The 22233-nt window shown below is 36.0% G+C and overlaps 2 protein-coding genes across 2 annotated transcripts; both read left to right on the top strand.

The window, feature by feature from the left end:
* The first annotated feature begins 16349 nt into the window (after positions 1-16349).
* LOC142228787 (uncharacterized) lies at positions 16350-17572 on the top strand. The gene is made up of 2 exons (XM_075299302.1): positions 16350-16470; positions 16512-17572. The coding sequence occupies exons 1-2, from the start codon at positions 16350-16352 to the stop codon at positions 17570-17572; spliced, it is 1182 nt and encodes a 393-aa protein (XP_075155417.1).
* A 55-nt stretch (positions 17573-17627) lies between these two features.
* On the top strand, positions 17628-18197 carry LOC142228777 (uncharacterized). The gene has a single exon (XM_075299291.1). The coding sequence runs from the start codon at positions 17628-17630 to the stop codon at positions 18195-18197; it is 570 nt and encodes a 189-aa protein (XP_075155406.1).
* The last annotated feature ends 4036 nt before the right edge of the window (positions 18198-22233 follow it).

The raw sequence follows: 22233 nt of genomic DNA, 5'->3' as shown, positions 1-22233 counted from the left end.
TTAGGTGAATTCAAACAAATTAGCTTTCTAAAAATAAATTTCGTGTTGTTGCATTACTGTGTAACAAAACGAAATAAAAATAAGATTAAGGGACTTGTAGTTATATGAAAAGATGATGTACAGTGGGAGAAAAGATGACTCAATTTGTAAAAGGAAATTTCCCAAATGTTCTCCATAAGGAGTTAGCATAAAAGGGCCCAAAATTGAGTTACCTACTAATAAGTACCTACTACGAATTTCAAGTGTGGTGCGATGGTCACCATGCAACGAAATTCAAATTCATCCACTGTGTTGCTAACTTCACCTAACTTTAGGGCCCAGTGGACGGGTATCGACTGGAGTTATAAATTTGGGCAATGACCAAGAGTTAGGCCCAATTAGTCGACCTGTAGACGGGTCGACAGCTGGCGACACTTTGACAAGTCGAACCTTTTCTAAGGTAACGACATCAAAAGGAGGTAATCCCTAACGAAAGAGATTCAATGAACGCAGAAGTGCTTTGTTTATCTTAAAGAAATTAGGATCAGTCGACCCAAGCACGTTGTCGGCTAAACAAAGCGATTCCTTAAAGAGGGCTCAAGGAATTCTTGAAGCTGGAAAAAGGGAAGGATCACCGGATGAGCTGCCATCCTCCAAAAGGGATCAAAGATCGTTTGCCTCAGTTGCTAAAGACAGCCTTGTGATGGCTATCATTAAGCATTGGACGGTATGGTTCCAAAGCAAAAATACGGGAAAATTGAGAATGCTTTGTCTGGCGTCTACTCATAGGTGCTGGAAAAGTTTCCCGGCCCAGATCCTCGACACCAAGAGGCTGGTTGGTATCAAGGACGATTTAAGCTGTCGCATTTGAGGACCAGAGGTCTATAGAATGTTTTAAGGCTGCTTTGATACTAATTGGTGAAGTTTGTGAAGGAGCTGCTCTAGAGTTAGTCGAGAAGAAAGACATACCGGCTAGACCAAGAGCACATGCGTGGATACCTGCAAACCCTCCTGACCCTGAATCTATTTTAAATAGACTGAAACAATGCAATCCAGATCTTCCAACAGCTGATTGGAAGGTTGGCCGTTTGGATGAAGTGGATGGACCAAGACGGCATGCAGTGTTTATATTGAACACTCAGTCTTTGCCACATCTAGAAAAGTCCCAGGGCCGTGTATGTTATGGCTTTCATTATTCCAAATGAAGGTATATAAAAACGATCAGATAAAGGATTCAGAAATGTACAAGCCTCTGTCTGAATCAGAAGTAAGCGGATCCTCTTGCGAAGTCGAGGGGGATACCAAGACATGGATAGATACCGTATGCGTAAGAAGGCTTCTACTGCCTCAGAACTCACCAAAGTTGAACCTATGGTTATTGCGAGAGTCACCGATATCTCTGAAGAGGGCATTCTTGATGACTCGATTGAAGCGGCGGTTTTAAGTGAACATAGCTTCTCAGATCATCGCTACATCAGTTTCAAATTAGATGTTCATACCACCAAGACCATATTTCCGCCAAATGTTAGGAAAGCTGATTGGAATAGGTATAGGGAATCGTTCAATATGATGATACCGGAAATACCATGGACAAATATGAGCACTGTGCAAGATATCGAATACGCAGTGGAGAGGATTACTAAGGCCTTCAACATCTCACTGAAAGCTACATGCCCTAGAGGGAAGCCAAGGGAAAAAATAGACCACCATGGTGGTCTATGGAGTTAAGTAATATGAGGAAATCCTGCAGGAATCTCTCTAACAAAGCAAAGTCCATCAGAGCTCCTGAGGATTGGGACGCTTACAAGAAAAATCTGAAAGAATACAAGCGAGAACTGAGAAAGGCTCAGCATAACTCTTGGAATGATTACTGCAGCATATTGAAAATACGTCTGAGGCTTCCAGACTACGGAAGGTACTAGCATCACTAACTCCGCTCCAGGTTTCATTAAAACATCGGAGGGCAATTGGACAACGTCCACACATTTTCCTGGAAATCAGACGTTCGAACCATGTTCTGGCGTGCCACGGGGGCTCAGCGGTCGTTTCCTATCGAGGGAATTGTATCGGAATCTAGAATAAAATGGGCGTTAAATAGCTTTGGACCATTCAAGTGCCCCGGACCTGATGGAATTACTCCGGCGGAGTTACAAGCAGTGACTGACAGAATCATCCCCTGGTTATCGGCGATATATATAGGATGTATCAACTTAGCATATATCCCAGGAAAATGGAGGGATACAAAAGTCGTTTTCATACCTAAAGTGGGAAAAGCCTCTCACTCGAGTGCGAAGGATTTCCGACCAATCAGCTTATCCTCATTCCTACTTAAGACTCTGGAGAGGATGATAGCTATCCATCCATCCGAGCTCGATTTTAAATGGACTGACAACTCTGAATGTTGATCCAGGTATACTTAGACTGTTAGACGAACTTCTAACAAAGAGACGTATTTCAGCCACACTAGGACAAGCAAACATACAAAGGTATGTGAGGAGTTCTATCACCTCTTCCTTGGAATGTTGCTATAAACAACCTTTTGGTTTCCCTAGAAAAAGAAAGGATAAAAGTGGTGGCATACGCAGATGATGTGGCTCTAGCAGTTAAGGGAAAATTCCCATCCACAATCAGAGATATTATACAGAGAGCCCTCCGGATGACTGAGAAATGGGCGAAAGAAAATGGTCTTGGGGTAAATCCTGCAAAGACAGAACTAGTCATGTACTGCAAAGAACGCAAAACTCCCACGGTTAAGCCGATATCCTTAGGAGGTATTGAAATTCCCTTTGGTGAGTGTGCAAAATACCTTGGCGTTATTTTGGACAGGAAGCTGAATTTTAGGCTTAATATTGAAGAGAGGGCGAGAAAAGCCACGATAGCTTTGTACTCGTGCAAAGGCAACTCGAATAAAATAGAAGCAGTTCAGAAGCAGTTTCTTCTCTTTTGTCTGCGAAGCAATGGCTGGACTTATCACAATCTCCCCTCATATAAAGATAGGCTTGCCATCGTTAAACTACCTACATTAAGCAGTCGAAGAAAAATGTTAAATGTAACCTTTATCATGAACATTTTAAAGGGTACGATTATCTCGGAATTCATTTTAAGTCGTATGTATTTTAATATTCCATTAAGACCAATAAGAAACTTTACGTTATTGGCTATTCCATACTTTCAGAGAGACTATGCTAACCATGACTCTCTTCGTCTTCTCTTTTATGATTTCAACAAGTACTACCACCTTATTGATCTTTCTGAAAATAGATGCTCTTTAAAGCGTAAAATTATACTATATTTGAATGAATGAATTATGTTATCAATAAATCTAGAATTTGTAAATATGTATCCACAACGTTTATATTTTAGTCTGTAAGGATATTGTAATCTATAGACTATAGAAAATAAAAAATAAAAAAAATAGGAAAAAAGTGGGGACTAAAACCAAAAATTGTGCATTGGCTAGTGAAATTGTGCATTGGCTGGTGGTGAATTTTAAGATAGTTGTAAATGAATCATTGTGGTCAAGTAAAATACGATTGTTTAGATGTTTACTAATTTGATTAAACATTTATAAATTCTTACTAATATAACATTAAACGACTATCACATCACATTTAACATAATTTTTTCATTAATAAAATAATGATGTCGAGTTACAAGTAGCAAGTTACATGTTTCAGCGTCTATCAGCCATTTTGTTTTTGTTTTTCTTCTCGATGGAGGCACCATGTCTGGAAAAATATCTGAGAAACTATCACTTTATTCCATTTGGAAATTGGGAAATTATTCACCAATATACCTTTCACAATTTTAAGCGAAATAACTATTGTTGCAACCACTGGCAAAGCCTGCCGAATTTAAATATAATATCTAGATATGTTCAGTTGAATGTCTTATTTGTCAAATAGTTTGCGGAGTAATTGTCATTGTATAGCGTCTAGGTTTGCGCCATTTTCGTGGCTAACCTTTTTGTTAAATTTCGTATCTGAACTTTGGCTGACGTGGAAATTCTTTCTGCCGGGAAAATTTATCCTGTAAACTTCTAGAAGAGTAATCATCCAATGGTCCCATGCCAAAAATTAAACATAATTGTTTTAATTGTTTGTAGTGTTGAACAATTTCATAAATGTTGTCTTTGTAGAAATTTTAATTTAAGGCGTTGGATAATAAATAAACCAAAATTGCACTCCATCGCTTTTCATTCAAAATCCAGTGGAACCATTAGCGTGGCTGAATCGTCTTTCAACATTCTTAAAATTCTTTTTGCGGCTTGCAATAATTAAACCCATCGACCGAATTTCTTACAGCGTCTCACTCCCTGTCTCAAAGTAAGTACAAAATGTCCAATTCACCTTCGAAGGGTCAAGAATTAATTCAGAAATGTGCGGCGTGTCCAATTAGAGTTACAGCGTCTAGAAGAAGAACGAGCTGTTTCTATGAACTATATTTCGCGAAAATATAAACTTCTTCAGGAACATGAAGAATGATGATCTTGTACACCCTGATCCAGATCAGGAACCAATAGTGGACACCAGATTTTCTGACCCCAATGAAACTACTATGGCGCAAGCTTCTTCCATGATAAAACAGTTCGCTTTAATTTAACACCTACAATGATTCCAACTACTGCTTCTAATAACAATTACCAAACTTCTCGTTCTGATCCCACTCCCTATAATGAAACACATTCAGGATCAGCTTCAGTACCGCAGTCAGATGAACAAACTTATGATTCTACATCTCACAGTGTCGCTAAAAACAACATAGAATCACAACTAAATCGAATGCAGTGCACAAGTACATGGTTACCTCCGCTAGCATCAACATCAGTTCACCCATCAAATAACGACCCCAATATATACAGAAACGTAGCTACTGCACACTCATCGATATCCAGTCAACAAAATCGCATTACAAATACCTCTAGCGACAACACTCAAAACAGGATCTTTCATTCGTCTCCAATTCTTAATTCAGACTTCAGCAGCTATGGACCCAATTCAAGTCAGCTCCAGGCGAGGAATTCGTTGCCAAAAGAATTGCCTTCTTTCTCTGGCCTTCCTGAAGAGTGGCCTCTATTTTATTCAATTTTTCAATGGTCAACTAAAATGTGTGGTTTCAACGATGCTGAAAATCTTCTTCGTTTACAGAAAGCATTGGCTGGAGACGATTTAAAAAATGTCCAACATCTGCTTATACAACCATCGAATGTTTCGTGGGTCGTATCTGTCCTCAAATTGTTATACGGACAACCTGAAAAGATTTTACATTTAATTAAATCGCGTATTAGATCGACTCCATCTGTTGACGAAAACAATATTTAAATAATCATTTACCACTTTTGCAATTAATGTGAAGAGTTTGATTGCCACAATTGAAGCCTCCGATATGGTGAGCAAAATTAATAATTCTACGTTGTTATCTGACTTACTACAAAAACTGCCTGCTTCTTATCAAATGCAATGGGGATGTCAAAAGCTACAGCTGATCAATCAAAACTCCAAACATGCACGATTTCTGCGACTGGATATTTAAGACAGGAATATCAGCCAGCTGTATAACAGTTGATAGCTCGACTGATGGCAAAAGATCTGTTCCCACCAGTAGCTACAACAACAATAGGAACGTTTACGTTCATCAGTGTTGCCAGGTTAGGGGTTTTCCCCCGAAATTTAGGGGTTTTTTCACGTTTAGAGGGATTTTTAGGGGTAAAATTTATTTGGGGGATTTTTGGGGGTAAAAAATTATTTCAGACCTTATAAAGTGGAGCACTTCTCAAGCAAATTCGGAACAATTCTAGCATGAGTTATGAGAAAAAAGATGCGGGAAGTCAACAAGAAGATCCTAAATACAAACAAATATCCAATAGCATTATTTTCGTTATCTTTTTTTAACTCTTCTGTTGAAAGGGAATTTTTAATATTTGACAAAATTAAAAACAATCGTTTTTTAAGCCGATATCCTTAGGAGGTATTGAAATTCCCTTTGGTGAGTGTGCAAAATACCTTGGCGTTATTTTGGACAGGAAGCTGAATTTTAGGCTTAATATTGAAGAGAGGGCGAGAAAAGCCACGATAGCTTTGTACTCGTGCAAAGGCAACTCGAATAAAATAGAAGCAGTTCAGAAGCAGTTTCTTCTCTTTTGTCTGCGAAGCAATGGCTGGACTTATCACAATCTCCCCTCATATAAAGATAGGCTTGCCATCGTTAAACTACCTACATTAAGCAGTCGAAGAAAATGTTAAATGTAACCTTTATCATGAACATTTTAAAGGGTACGATTATCTCGGAATTCATTTTAAGTCGTATGTATTTTAATATTCCATTAAGACCAATAAGAAACTTTACGTTATTGGCTATTCCATACTTTCAGAGAGACTATGCTAACCATGACTCTCTTCGTCTTCTCTTTTATGATTTCAACAAGTACTACCACCTTATTGATCTTTCTGAAAATAGATGCTCTTTAAAGCGTAAAATTATACTATATTTGAATGAATGAATTATGTTATCAATAAATCTAGAATTTGTAAATATGTATCCACAACGTTTATATTTTAGTCTGTAAGGATATTGTAATCTATAGACTATAGAAAATAAAAAATAAAAAAAATAGGAAAAAAGTGGGGACTAAAACCAAAAATTGTGCATTGGCTAGTGAAATTGTGCATTGGCTGGTGGTGAATTTTAAGATAGTTGTAAATGAATCATTGTGGTCAAGTAAAATACGATTGTTTAGATGTTTACTAATTTGATTAAACATTTATAAATTCTTACTAATATAACATTAAACGACTATCACATCACATTTAACATAATTTTTTCATTAATAAAATAATGATGTCGAGTTACAAGTAGCAAGTTACATGTTTCAGCGTCTATCAGCCATTTTGTTTTTGTTTTTCTTCTCGATGGAGGCACCATGTCTGGAAAAATATCTGAGAAACTATCACTTTATTCCATTTGGAAATTGGGAAATTATTCACCAATATACCTTTCACAATTTTAAGCGAAATAACTATTGTTGCAACCACTGGCAAAGCCTGCCGAATTTAAATATAATATCTAGATATGTTCAGTTGAATGTCTTATTTGTCAAATAGTTTGCGGAGTAATTGTCATTGTATAGCGTCTAGGTTTGCGCCATTTTCGTGGCTAACCTTTTTGTTAAATTTCGTATCTGAACTTTGGCTGACGTGGAAATTCTTTCTGCCGGGAAAATTTATCCTGTAAACTTCTAGAAGAGTAATCATCCAATGGTCCCATGCCAAAAATTAAACATAATTGTTTTAATTGTTTGTAGTGTTGAACAATTTCATAAATGTTGTCTTTGTAGAAATTTTAATTTAAGGCGTTGGATAATAAATAAACCAAAATTGCACTCCATCGCTTTTCATTCAAAATCCAGTGGAACCATTAGCGTGGCTGAATCGTCTTTCAACATTCTTAAAATTCTTTTTGCGGCTTGCAATAATTAAACCCATCGACCGAATTTCTTACAGCGTCTCACTCCCTGTCTCAAAGTAAGTACAAAATGTCCAATTCACCTTCGAAGGGTCAAGAATTAATTCAGAAATGTGCGGCGTGTCCAATTAGAGTTACAGCGTCTAGAAGAAGAACGAGCTGTTTCTATGAACTATATTTCGCGAAAATATAAACTTCTTCAGGAACATGAAGAATGATGATCTTGTACACCCTGATCCAGATCAGGAACCAATAGTGGACACCAGATTTTCTGACCCCAATGAAACTACTATGGCGCAAGCTTCTTCCATGATAAAACAGTTCGCTTTAATTTAACACCTACAATGATTCCAACTACTGCTTCTAATAACAATTACCAAACTTCTCGTTCTGATCCCACTCCCTATAATGAAACACATTCAGGATCAGCTTCAGTACCGCAGTCAGATGAACAAACTTATGATTCTACATCTCACAGTGTCGCTAAAAACAACATAGAATCACAACTAAATCGAATGCAGTGCACAAGTACATGGTTACCTCCGCTAGCATCAACATCAGTTCACCCATCAAATAACGACCCCAATATATACAGAAACGTAGCTACTGCACACTCATCGATATCCAGTCAACAAAATCGCATTACAAATACCTCTAGCGACAACACTCAAAACAGGATCTTTCATTCGTCTCCAATTCTTAATTCAGACTTCAGCAGCTATGGACCCAATTCAAGTCAGCTCCAGGCGAGGAATTCGTTGCCAAAAGAATTGCCTTCTTTCTCTGGCCTTCCTGAAGAGTGGCCTCTATTTTATTCAATTTTTCAATGGTCAACTAAAATGTGTGGTTTCAACGATGCTGAAAATCTTCTTCGTTTACAGAAAGCATTGGCTGGAGACGATTTAAAAAATGTCCAACATCTGCTTATACACCCATCGAATGTTTCGTGGGTCGTATCTGTCCTCAAATTGTTATACGGACAACCTGAAAAGATTTTACATTTAATTAAATCGCGTATTAGATCGACTCCATCTGTTGACGAAAACAATATTTAAATAATCATTTACCACTTTTGCAATTAATGTGAAGAGTTTGATTGCCACAATTGAAGCCTCCGATATGGTGAGCAAAATTAATAATTCTACGTTGTTATCTGACTTACTACAAAAACTGCCTGCTTCTTATCAAATGCAATGGGGATGTCAAAAGCTACAGCTGATCAATCAAAACTCCAAACATGCACGATTTCTGCGACTGGATATTTAAGACAGGAATATCAGCCAGCTGTATAACAGTTGATAGCTCGACTGATGGCAAAAGATCTGTTCCCACCAGTAGCTACAACAACAATAGGAACGTTTACGTTCATCAGTGTTGCCAGGTTAGGGGTTTTCCCCCGAAATTTAGGGGTTTTTTCACGTTTAGAGGGATTTTTAGGGGTAAAATTTATTTGGGGGATTTTTGGGGGTAAAAAATTATTTCAGACCTTATAAAGTGGAGCACTTCTCAAGCAAATTCGGAACAATTCTAGCATGAATTATGAGAAAAAAGATGCGGGAAGTCAACAAGAAGATCCTAAATACAAACAAATATCCAATAGCATTATTTTCGTTATCTTTTTTTAACTCTTCTGTTGAAAGGGAATTTTTAATATTTGACAAAATTAAAAACAATCGTTTTTTAACTTAGCAGCTGAAAGCTTTTTAAGAGTAAGCCCGCTTTTTAAATTGATATACATATTGTATTATTACATCCATAAAAAAATAATTTCCTCAGGGATGATGATGATTTAAATAAACGAAAATCTTTTTTGTTTTAAAGTATTTTCTTAAATAGCAAATTTTTGCAACCACTGGCAAAGCCTGCCGAATTTAAATATAATATCTAGATATGTTCAGTTGAATGTCTTATTTGTCAAATAGTTTGCGGAGTAATTGTCATTGTATAGCGTCTAGGTTTGCCCCATTTTCGTGGCTAACCTTTTTGTTAAATTTCGTATCTGAACTTTGGCTGACGTGGAAATTCTTTCTGCCGGGAAAATTTATCCTGTAAACTTCTAGAAGAGTAATTATCTAATGGTCCCATGCCAAAAATTAAACATAATTGTTTTAATTGTTTGTAGTGTTGAACAATTACATAAATGTTGTCTTTGTAGAAATTTTAATTTAAGGCGTTGGATAATAAATAAACCAAAATTGCACTCCATCGCTTTTCATTCAAAATCCAGTGGAACCATTAGCGTGGCTGAATCGTCTTTCAACATTCTTAAAATTCTTTTTGCGGCTTGCAATAATTAATCCCATCGACCGAATTTCTTACAGCGTCTCTCTCCCTGTCTCAAAGTAAGTACAAAATGTCCAATTCACCTTCGAAGGGTCAAGAATTAATTCAGAAATGTGCGGCGTGTCCAATTAGAGTTACAGCGTCTAGAAGAAGAGCGAGCTGTTTCTATGAACTATATTTCGCGAAAATATAAACTTCTTCAGGAACATGAAGAGATGTATGCCACTAACGAGGCTTTTCTCATCGTTCTGTTCACAATTGGGTGCAAGATACAACCCCAATGCAAAATGAATCGGATCTTGTACACCCTGATCCAGATCAGGAACCAATAGTGGACACCAGATTTTCTGACCCCAATGAAACTACTATGGCGCAAGCTTCTTCCATGATAAAACAGTTCGCTTTAATTTACCACCTACAATGATTCCAACTACTGCTTCTAATAACAATTACCAAACTTCTCGTTCTGATCCCACACCCTATAATGAAACACATTCAGGATCAGCTTCAGTACCGCAGTCAGATGAACAAACTTATGATTCTACATCTCACAGTGTCGCTAAAAACAACATAGAATCACAACTAGCATCAACATCAGCTCACCCATCAAATAACGACCCCAATATATACAGAAACGTAGCTACTGCACACTAATCGATATCCACTCAACAAAATCGCATTACAAATACCTCTGGCGACAACACTCAGAACAGGATCTTTCATTCGTCTCCAATTCTTAATTCAGACTTCAGCAGCTATGGACCCAATTCAAGTCAGCTCCAGGCGAGGAATTCGTTGCCAAAAGAATTACCTTCTTTCTCCGGCCTTCCTGAAGAATGGCCTCTATTTTATTCAATTTTTCAATGGTCAACTAAAATGTGTGGTTTCAACGATGCTGAAAATCTTCTTCGTTTACAGAAAGCATTGGCTGGAGACGATTTAAAAAATGTCCAACATCTGCTTATACACCCATCGAATGTTTCGTGGGTCGTATCTGTCCTCAAATTGTTATACGGACAACCTGAAAAGATTTTACATTTAATTAAATCGCGTATTAGATCGACTCCATCTGTTGACGAAAACAATATTTAAATAATCATTTACCACTTTTGCAATTAATGTGAAGAGTTTGATTGCCACAATTGAAGCCTCCGATATGGTGAGCAAAATTAATAATTCTACGTTATTATCTGACTTACTACAAAAACTGCCTGCTTCTTATCAAATGCAATGGGGATGTCAAAAGCTACAGCTGATCAATCAAAACTCCAAACATGCACGATTTCTGCGACTGGATATTTAAGACAGGAATATCAGCCAGCTGTATAACAGTTGATAGCTCGACTGATGGCAAAAGATCTGTTCCCACCAGTAGCTACAACAACAATAGGAATGTTTACGTTCATCAGTGTTGCCAGGTTAGGGGTTTTCCCCCGAAATTTAGGGGTTTTTTCACGTTTAGATGGATTTTTAGGGGTAAAATTTATTTGGGGGGATTTTTGGGGGTAAAAAATTATTTCAGACCTTAAAAAGTGGAGCACTTCTCAAGCAAATTCGGAACAATTCTAGCATGAGTTATGAGAAAAAAGATGCGGGAAGTCAACAAGAAGATCCTAAATACAAACAAATATCCAATAGCATTATTTTCGTTATCTTTTTTTAACTCTTCTGTTGAAAGGGCATTTTTAATATTTGACAAAATTAAAAACAATCGTTTTTTAACTTAGCAGCTGAAAGCTTTTTAAGAGTAAGCCCGCTTTTTAAATTGATATACATATTGTATTATTACATCCATAAAAAAATAATTTCCTCAGGGATGATGATGATTTAAACAAACGAAAATCTTTTTTGTTTTAAAGTATTTTCTTAAATATCAAATTTTATTTTTTATTTACTTCAAACGAAAACAAATTTTAGCATCAAAAGAAAACTTAGTTTTTCTAAAATTTCGTTTCGCAGGAAAGAACTCTTCTTTCAGGATATATATTTGTGTTAAATTGTGTATCGCTACAGGATTTTTTTCACGTAATTTTGGGACCACTTTTTGTACTTTTATACTTTTATACTCTGACATTTTTTGGGGGTTTTTGAAAACAGGTTAGACCAATTTAGGGGTTTTTTTCTTAAGATTTGGGGGGAAGAGTCAAAAATCACCTGGCAACACTGACGTTCATTCTCATGATGAAGAGAGACGATGTTTTGTATGCAATGAAACAGATGTAGAACATTTTCAAATTGTCAAAAATATCTCTCGTTGCAAAGAGGGGAGAGATGGAACATAGTCAGAAAATATTTGTTTGTGTAAGCATAGTGGTGAATGCAAACAGAAAATTATATGTGGTGTGAATTGCTGTCAATATCTTCATCATTCGTCTTTACATCGTCATTTTTCTTCACAAAGCGCTATAGTCAGCGAAGATTTGACAAATCAGAATGTAAACAATAACAGTGTGGTAAATAATAATGAAGTTATTAATAATGCCCATTGCAATTTTGTACGAGAGGTGCTTTTTAAAGTGATTCCTATAATTGTGCATGGCAGCGTTGCCAGAATTGTTTCACCAAAAACCGCTAGATTTGCCCAAAAAAATAGCTAAAAAAAGCTAAAAAATTCTAAAAAATAGCTAGAAAAAAAGCTAAATTTTTTTGTATCAAAAGTCAAATTTTTGATTGAAATTTAACAAACTTAAAGGCTTTATTTCACTTACAATGCATATTATTTTCATTTTAATTCCACTTCTGTGAGACTGTAACAATATCTAAGGCATATTAGCTCTGTTTGCGTATTCGATACATTTTGATTACTATCACAAATTTTTTACTGGAAGTCCTTCGTTTTGTGGGAGCTACCTTCCCAACACCTCTATTTTATTTACTCGTTATTTTAAAATATTAAATGATCTAAGTATGCTTTGGATTTGGTAAAAAAATGATTTGTCATTTTTTTAAATAAAATTTTAGTTTGGTTTTGCAATTGTGAAAAATTCGAAATACATTACTTTTATTTAAATTGTAGAAAATTCCTATAGTTTACATTTCCCAGTAAAAACATTTTCCTTTTCTTCATGAGCTATCAAAGTGCTTTAAAAACGTGCTAACGCCAACTTAAATTTCCAAATTCAGACTCGACTTCAAGTAGAAATTATTGTATATATACGTTTTTAAAATAAAGTGTTGAAAAACATCTTCTATTTTTGAACGCTATTTTGGTTTGTGGTTAAGATGCAAAAACTCCTCACATTTAAAGACTATTTCATTAATTCTTCCTTCTTTCATGAAAACATACCCATTTTTAAGTTGAATCACTTAATTATAAGGACAAAACGACTTTATCGTCTTTTGGACAAGGAAAACAGTTTATATAAAAGAAATTCACAAATGCTATTATAACCAAAATTCGCGTTCGTATTTTAAGGAGACGACAATATTTTTTCAGTGCACAAAGCTATTCACATCTACTATTTTAATTTAGTAATATCGTAATAACTTTAGATACAATATATATAATAATAACATAAAAAGGATAAACGAGTCAAATGATAATATTCCCAATAATTTACTGACAGTTTATCTAACAAATTTGTATGGTAATAGTAGATTTAAAGTTTACGATAACTTTTATGTATATAATGAAAAAACTTTACAACAAGGTGTATTTGCTACAAAAATGCCCGCATAATGGCTGGACTCATTATTAATGTTTCAACTGAGCTTTGAAATATGTGGAAACCCTTATACTTGCAGCAAGGCTTAGATAAAAACGCCGATTTATCCATATTTCAATAGAAACATGTCGAAAAAAAGCCAAAAATGGCTAAAAGGGCCATGAAAAAAAGCCAGAAAAAAAGCTAAAAGCTAAATGCATTTTTTTCCCGCTAAACGTCTTCAAAAAAAGCCAAATCTAGCGGGAAAAAAGCTAAATTGGCAACGCTGGTGCATGGAAAGAAAGAAAATATAAAATCATACGCATTTATTGATGAAGGTTCATCAATAAGTTTGAAGGACGAACAGCTGTTAACGCAACTGGATATATCTGGCAAATCTAACCCCTTATGTTTGAAATAGACTGGAAGTATTGAACGATGTGATCGTAATTCACAAAGAGTATCAATTACAATTTCAGGTGAAACAGGATCTAGATATTTAACGTCGCAACTGTGCCTTCCACACGCTCACAAAAAATCGCTTCTGTAACATATACTCCCAAACATATTTTGCTTCAAGCATATACATTTTTGGGTATTGCCCAAACATTTATATGTTTGATCTCTTCCAATATATAATATGTTTGAAAGCATATTGGTCTAAACAATATATGTTTGGGTAGTCTAAGTTCCAAACATTTTGTATTTTTGCATCCAAATTCAATAATGTTGTCTTCCAAAAAACAATATGTTATTATGTGACCATATAATATGTTTGGAAGCAGTTTGCACCCAAAAATATTATATGCTTAAAAAAAATTCTCCCAAACAATATTGTGCTCAAAATTTTATTTATTTATTTATATATTTACAATCATAATGAATTATGAAAATAAACAGGTAATATAGGTGCTAACAACATAGGTTTTCGACCTGAATGCTCAAAATTTTGTTTCTGCCTAATTGTATATTCCCCCACATCTTTCTCACTTCCACGAGATTTTTAGTTCTTAGCACCTTTTTCTGTAATACAAACATTGTAGAAGAAATTATTCAATTTTATGTTTTTATTTTATTTTAATTTTACCTTTTGCCGGACGGGGATTCGAACAGCGGACCACACAGTTTGTAAGGATCAAAGAAGTAGCTGATCAATTGCCGAAGGAAAAATAAAATGTTAATTTTGTAATAACAAGCAACAACCACCAACTTAATTCAATATCGCTCCCTGTTAAATAGCGCTCCAAGCTACTAAACACATACATGTTTATAGGCTATTTCTAAATTAATATATGTTTGCATCCAAGCATATTATATTTACAAACATTTTATGTCCTAAACATAATATGTTCTAACATATTAACATATATGTCCCAAACATGTTATGCTAGTTTATGAACATTATATGCTTGCACTCAAAAATATTGTGTTCCAAACATATAATGTTTATAGCCAAACATATGAAAAACAGTCTTTTTCATCCGTGCATTAATCTACCCACCCAAAATTATGAGAAGTTAGCTCGCCAATATAACCAAGAGCTACCACAATGCTTCCCCTAAAATACTTATTGGTCTAAATCATTTCAAACTGGGTATGTCAACAAAGATGAGGCTGGGAAAGTCTTTTGAACCTGTTGCCGTGTGTACGCAGATTGGATGGATGATTTATGGTCCCATTTCGAATAGCCCTGAAACAAGTGAGCACTTTCACTATCATCTTTGTGAATGTAGCGTAGATAACAGGCAGTTAGATCAGCTAGTCAAAAGTTTTTATGAAATTGATAGCCTGGGTATAAGTTTAAAGGACCCAATATTAGGGAAATACGATGAACGATGAACTTGCTAAAATTATATACAAAACAAAGAAAAGATGGTCACTACGAAGTGCCTAATTTGTGGAAGTTCGATAGTTATCAAATGGCCAAGAAGCGTCTCGTTTGCTTAGAGAAGAAATTAAAAAACGACCCTAAACTGTATGAGGTAATTAAGACGACCATAGAAAATTATATTTCGGAAGGGTACGTTCGCAAGCTTAGCGATGATAAAATAGACCACAGCAGTCGTAAAGTGTGGTATTTGCCTATTTTCGCAGTATTCAACAAGAATAAGCCAAGGAAGTCAAGAGTTGTAGGGGATGCGGCCGTTGTATCATCGGGCGTCTCACTAAACTCATTCCAACTTAAAGGACCCGATATGTTTGCTTCATTGCCTGCCGTTCTATTCTCATTTCGCCAAAAAGCATTTGCATTCAGTGGAGACTTTGAAGAAATGTTCCACCAGATATATAGAAGGCCGGAGGATCGGGAGGTACAGCGTTTTTGTGGAGAGATTGTAATACAAACATGGAACCTCAGGTTTACTTGATGGATGTCATGATTTTTGGAGCAGCGTGCGCTCCCACCATTTCACAATATGTGAAGAATTTAAATGCTGACAAATATTGTGAGATATTTCCAAAAGCTATCAAAATAATAAAGGAAAACAACTATGTTGATGATCTTTTATATTCAGTTGATACCTGGCAAGAGGCAGTCGAGATTATAAAAGAGGTTCAATTTATTCGCCATAAAGCAAGATTTAATATACGAAATTGGATATCCAACAGCCAAGATGTTATAAATTCAATTTGCAGCGCTGATGGTGGTGATAAAAAAGTCTGAACTTGTTCGGTGGAAAAGATGTTGAAAAGGTTCTAGGAGTTTTTTAGCAACATAAGGAAGATTTAATCACATTCAAGTTATCCCCTTCGCTTATGGAAAATTGTAGAGAATATCCAAATAAAATTCCCACTAAACGTGAAATTCTTCACCAGGTAATGTCAATATATGATCCACTTGGACTCATTGGAAACATTATATTGTATGTTAAAATACTGGAGGGCAAAAATTGATTGGGATCAAAAAATTCCTGACAATCTTATGGTTAAGTGGACCCAATGGCTCAATGTGCTACCGCCCATTGAAGCCACAAAACTCCCCCGATGTTACCTTCAAACTATTTCGCCAACCTTGAAGTGCAGCTCCATATGTTTGTTGACGCCAGCGAGGATGGTTATGCTGCGGTATGCTATCTTAGACTACGACAGGATAGCAATATAAAATGTAGCCTCGTTGGGTCTAAAACTAGTGTGGCCCCCATTAAGATAACTTCGGTGCCACGATTGGAATTAATGCCGCTTTGATTGGGGCTCGTTTTGCTAGATTCATATGTGAAAACCATCAGATACATGTATCGAAGAAATTTTTCTGGTCAGATTTAAAGACCGTGCTGAGCTGGACAAATTCGGATCACCGAAATTACAGTCAATTCGTAGCCTTTCGTATTAGTGAGATTTTGGAATTGACATCAGGTAGGGACTGGTATTGGGCCCCAACTAAACACAATGTAGCCGATGACGCCACTAAGTGGGCACGGATTCCAAATGTGTCACTGAAAAATAGATGGTTTAAAGGCCCACAGTTTCTCTATGAGACGGAAGACAAGTGGCCTAAGGGCGAGACTGGTAGCTTTGTTAAAACAGAAGAGATGTCACAACCCACGTTAGTTATAACACCTTGTCATAAGTTGATAAACGAATTTTGTTTTTCGAAGTGGAATCGCATGTTAAGAGCAGTGGCATATAGTATTCGATTCGTTAGAAACTGTAAAGAAGAAATTAGAATAAAGGGTGAACTATCGCAAGAGGAATTGCTGAAAGCAGAAATATCCCTTTATCGCCAAGCCCAACATGAGAGGTATTCTTCCGAAATTGTATGTCTCGCTGCAAGGAAAGTTATACCTAAAAGAAGCGAAACATTCAGCAAATGTCCTTTCGTAGATGATTTTGGAATTCTTAGAATTGATGGGAGAATTGATAATGCTAATGTGGCTGCCGAACAGAAACAACCGATTATATTACCGAAAAATAGTTATATTACGTGCATTTTAATGCTGTTTTACCACGAGAAGTATCATCACATGTATAACGAAATCCGTCAGAAGTATTCATTTCCTAGACTAAGGACTACTTTTAAAGCCACTGTCCGAAACTGTCAGCACTGTAAGATAAGGAAATCTATGCCTCTCGTGCCACAAATGGCAAAACTACCTAGAGCTCGGTTGTCTTCTTATGAAGCTCCTTTCACATACACAGGACTAGACTTCTTCGGGTCATTTACCGTCGTCACAAGGAGAAAATATATGGATGCCTGTTCACTTGCTTAACTATAAGGGCGGTGCATATTGAGGTTGCCCATTCACTAACGACTAATTGTGCATCATGGCAATACGAAATTTTATGGCCCGAAGGGGGATTCCCAGAGAATTTTTTAGTGACAATGGGACTAATTTTATTGGCGCCGATCGCGAGCTTCGTGAGGCTATTATTCACATAGACAAAAATGAGATAGCCAGAAAGTATACAAGTTCTTCGACGAAGTGGAACTTTAATCCACCAGCTAGCCTTCATATGGGTGGGGCATGGGAACGGTTAGTTCGTTCTATGAAAACAGTTTTATATGAAATTCTTCCATCGAGAGCCCCAAATGATGAATTATTGATCAGCTTACTAAATGAGGTTGAAAATATTATCAATTCCAGACCTCTGGTGTACATTCCTATAGATGACGAAACAAGTGAAGCTTTAACTCCGAATCACTTTTTATTGGGTAGCTCCAGTGAAATGAAGCCTATGTCAATTTGCGATGACAGGGGCGTAGTGTTGAAAAGAAGTTGGCTAATATCACAACAACATGCCAATATATTCTGGAAAAGGTGGTTGGTTGAGCCTTCATTGACATGCAGATCGAAATGGCATGAAAAACAACGTGCATTATGTCAGGGGATTTGACCCTTCATTCCAAAGAAGCGTTTGGATTTGTGGAAAGGTACTTGAGACTAAAACGGCAAGTGACGGACAGGTGCGAAGTGCTAAAGTTTTAACATCACACGGAATTCTAGAGAGACCAACAGCTAAACTCGCAGTTTTACAAGTGGCTTCCCAAAACGAGTATTTCAGAGACGAAACTACTTCCCATACTGCGAGGGAGAATGTTGCAACCATTGGAAAAGCCTGCCGAATTTATATATAATATCTAGATATGTTCAGTTGAATGTCTTATTTGTCAAATAGTTTTCCGAGTAATTGTCATCGTATAGCGTCTAGGTTTGCGCCATTTTCGTGGCTAACCTTTTTTTAATTTCGCAATCTGAACTTTGTAGTGTTGAACAATTACATAAATGTTGTCTTTGTAGGAATTTTAATTTAAGGCGTTGGATAATAAATAAACCAAAATTGCACTAACCATCGCTTTTCATTCAAAATCCAGTGGTACTATTGGCGTGGCTGAATCCTCTTTCAACAACTATGATTTCAGCACATCATTTTCGTTTTTATTTAAATAAATTATAAAAGCAAGTTGCGCTTGGTATTTCACAAAATATAAAATGGTTCTTGTAACAAAAGTGATGGCAAAATAATGTCATGTACATTCCGTACTTTTTGATACGTTTCCCCCATCACAGCAGGGTTGGCCTGTCACAAACTGTGACTTTTGCGACATACATTTGCGACGGTATAATACGTATGTCGCAAAAGTCGTAAACCTACTGTAGAAAACCAAATTTTGAATAGAAGAAATCCTGAACATTTTTTAATTTAGTTTGACAGCATTCGCTGTGATTTTCTACAGAAATTTGTGAAAGTTTTCCCATGGTCAAGCCTATTTTCTTAGGTGGTATCGAAATTCCCGTTGGTGAGTGTGCAAAATACCTTGGGGTTATATTAGACAGGAGACTAACTTAAAGCTAAGAAAGGACGAGAAAATCCACTGTTACCCTGTACTCGTGCAAAACGCAATAGGGAAAATGTGGGGACTAAAACCGAAAATTGTGAACATTCCTAAGAATTGCAACTTCTTCGCACATACCAACGTCTTGGCTATCATCGAATTCGCTGCCTAGCTGACGCGACTAAAGTATTTTGAGTTTGTGACTTTTGTAACTTTTTCTACATTTACGACGCGTATGTGACGTTTACGACGTTTACAACTTTGCGACAGTCGCAAACCTAAAAAAGTTTGATACAGACCATCTCTGCATCACAGTTGGCGAATGTTGTAGTGTCCCTTACGAGTCTGTGGTAGCGATGAGGATGATCGTTTCTCATTTACTTTTCGCTGTAAGAAAGTTTCTTTGGAAGAAAAGTGTATACTTTTTGTAATAAACTTTTATTGTTTTCAAAACCCAACCTTTTCTGGCTAATTGCATTTTCCCTCACATCTTTCTCAGTTCCACTAGGTTTTTTTTAGTTCTTAGCTCCTTTTTCTGTAATACAAACAATATAGAATAAATTATTCAATTTATATATATATATAAAGGGTGATTCTTTTGAGGTTAGGATTTTCATGCATTAGTATTTGACAGATCACGTGGGATTTCAGACATGGTGTCAAAGAGAAAGATGCTCAGTATGCTTTGACATTTCATCATGAATAGACTTACTAACGAGCAACGCTTGCAAATCATTGAATTTTATTACCAAAATCAGTGTTCGGTTCGAAATGTGTTTCGCGCTTTACGTCCGAGGCTCATTTCTGGTTGAATGGCTACGTAAATAAGCAAAATTGCCGCATTTGGAGTGAAGAGCAACCAGAAGCCGTTCAAGAACTGCCCATGCATCCCGAAAAATGCACTGTTTGGTGTGGTTTGTACGCTGGTGGAATCATTGGACCGTATTTTTTCAAAGATGCTGTTGGACGCAACGTTACGGTGAATGGCGATCGCTATCGTTCGATGCTAACAAACTTTTTGTTGCCAAAAATGGAAGAACTGAACTTGGTTGACATGTGGTTTCAACAAGATGGCGCTACATGCCACACAGCTCGCGATTCTATGGCCATTTTGAGGGAAAACTTCGGAGAACAATTCATCTCAAGAAATGGACCGGTAAGTTGGCCACCAAGATCATGCGATTTGACGCCTTTAGACTATTTTTTGTGGGGCTACGTCAAGTCTAAAGTCTACAGAAATAAGCCAGCAACTATTCCAGCTTTGGAAGACAACATTTCCGAAGAAATTCGGGCTATTCCGGCCGAAATGCTCGAAAAAGTTGCCCAAAATTGGACTTTCCGAATGGACCACCTAAGACGCAGCCGCGGTCAACATTTAAATGAAATTATCTTCAAAAAGTAAATGTCATGGACCAATCTAACGTTTAAAATAAAGAACCGATGAGATTTTGCAAATTTTATGCGTTTTTAAAAAAAAAAAAGTTATCAAGCTCTTAACAAATCACCCTTTATATATATATATATATATATATATATATATATATATATATATATATATATATATATATATATATATATATATATATATATATATATATATATATATATATATATATATATATATATATATAATATATATATATATATATATATATATATATATATATATATATATATATATATATATATATATATATATATATATATATATATATATATATATATATATATATATATATATATATATATATATATATATATATATATATATATATATATATATATATATATATATATATATATATATATATATATATATATATATAAAGGGTGATTTGTTAAGAGCTTGATAACTTTTTTTTTAAAAAAACGCATAAAATTTGCAAAATCTCATCGGTTCTTTATTTGAAACGTTAGATTGGTCCATGACATTTACTTTTTGAAGATAATTTCATTTAAATGTTGACCGCGGCTGCGTCTTAGGTGGTCCATTCGGAAAGTCCAATTTTGGGCAACTTTTTCGATCATTTCGGCCGGAATAGCCCGAATTTCTTCGGAAATGTTGTCTTCCAAAGCTGGAATAGTTGCTGGCTTATTTCTGTAGACTTTAGACTTGACGTAGCCCCACAAAAAATAGTCTAAAGGCGTCAAATCGCATGATCTTGGTGGCCAACTTACCGGTCCATTTCTTGAGATGAATTGTTCTCCGAAGTTTTCCCTCAAAATGGCCATAGAATCGCGAGCTGTGTGGCATGTAGCGCCATCTTGTTGAAACCACATGTCAACCAAGTTCAGTTCTTCCATTTTTGGCAACAAAAAGTTTGTTAGCATCGAACGATAGCGATCGCCATTCACCGTAACGTTGCGTCCAACAGCATCTTTGAAAAAATACGGTCCAATGATTCCACCAGCGTACAAACCACACCAAACAGTGCATTTTTCGGGATGCATGGGCAGTTCTTGAACGGCTTCTGGTTGCTCTTCACTCCAAATGCGGCAATTTTGCTTATTTACGTAGCCATTCAACCAGAAATGAGCCTCATCGCTGAACAAAATTTGTCGATAAAAAAGCGGATTTTCTGCCACTGATTTTGGTAATAAAATTCAATGATTTGCAAGCGTTGCTCGTTAGTAAGTCTATTCATGATGAAATGTCAAAGCATACTGAGCATCTTTCTCTTTGACACCATGTCTGAAATCCCACGTGATCTGTCAAATACTAATGCATGAAAATCCTAACCTCAAAAGAATCACCCTTTATATATATATATAAATTGAATAATTTATTCTATATTGTTTGTATTACAGAAAAAGGAGCTAAGAACTAAAAAAAACCTAGTGGAACTGAGAAAGATGTGAGGGAAAATGCAATTAGCCAGAAAAGGTTGGGTTTTGAAAACAATAAAAGTTTATTACAAAAAGTATACACTTTTCTTCCAAAGAAACTTTCTTACAGCGAAAAGTAAATGAGAAACGATCATCCTCATCGCTACCACAGACTCGTAAGGGACACTACAACATTCGCCAACTGTGATGCAGAGATGGTCTGTATCAAACTTTTTTAGGTTTGCGACTGTCGCAAAGTTGTAAACGTCG

The sequence above is a fragment of the Haematobia irritans genome, chromosome 1, assembly GCF_050003625.1.
Source record: "Haematobia irritans isolate KBUSLIRL chromosome 1, ASM5000362v1, whole genome shotgun sequence".
NCBI classification, from domain to species: Eukaryota; Metazoa; Arthropoda; class Insecta; order Diptera; family Muscidae; genus Haematobia; species Haematobia irritans.
Note: the sequence above shows the minus strand (reverse complement) of the source record. Positions and strands in the feature narration are given on the sequence as shown.

Excerpts from the sequence above, each read along its gene's own strand:
- LOC142228787 (XM_075299302.1), top strand. The coding sequence starts at position 16,350 with ATGTTACCTTCAAACTATTTCGCCAACCTTGAAGTGCAGCTCCATATG. Across the intron at positions 16,471-16,511 it reads ACAGGATAGCAATATAAAAT|ATAACTTCGGTGCCACGATT; the intron begins GTAGCCTCGTTG and ends GCCCCCATTAAG.
- LOC142228777 (XM_075299291.1), top strand. The coding sequence starts at position 17,628 with ATGGCAATACGAAATTTTATGGCCCGAAGGGGGATTCCCAGAGAATTT.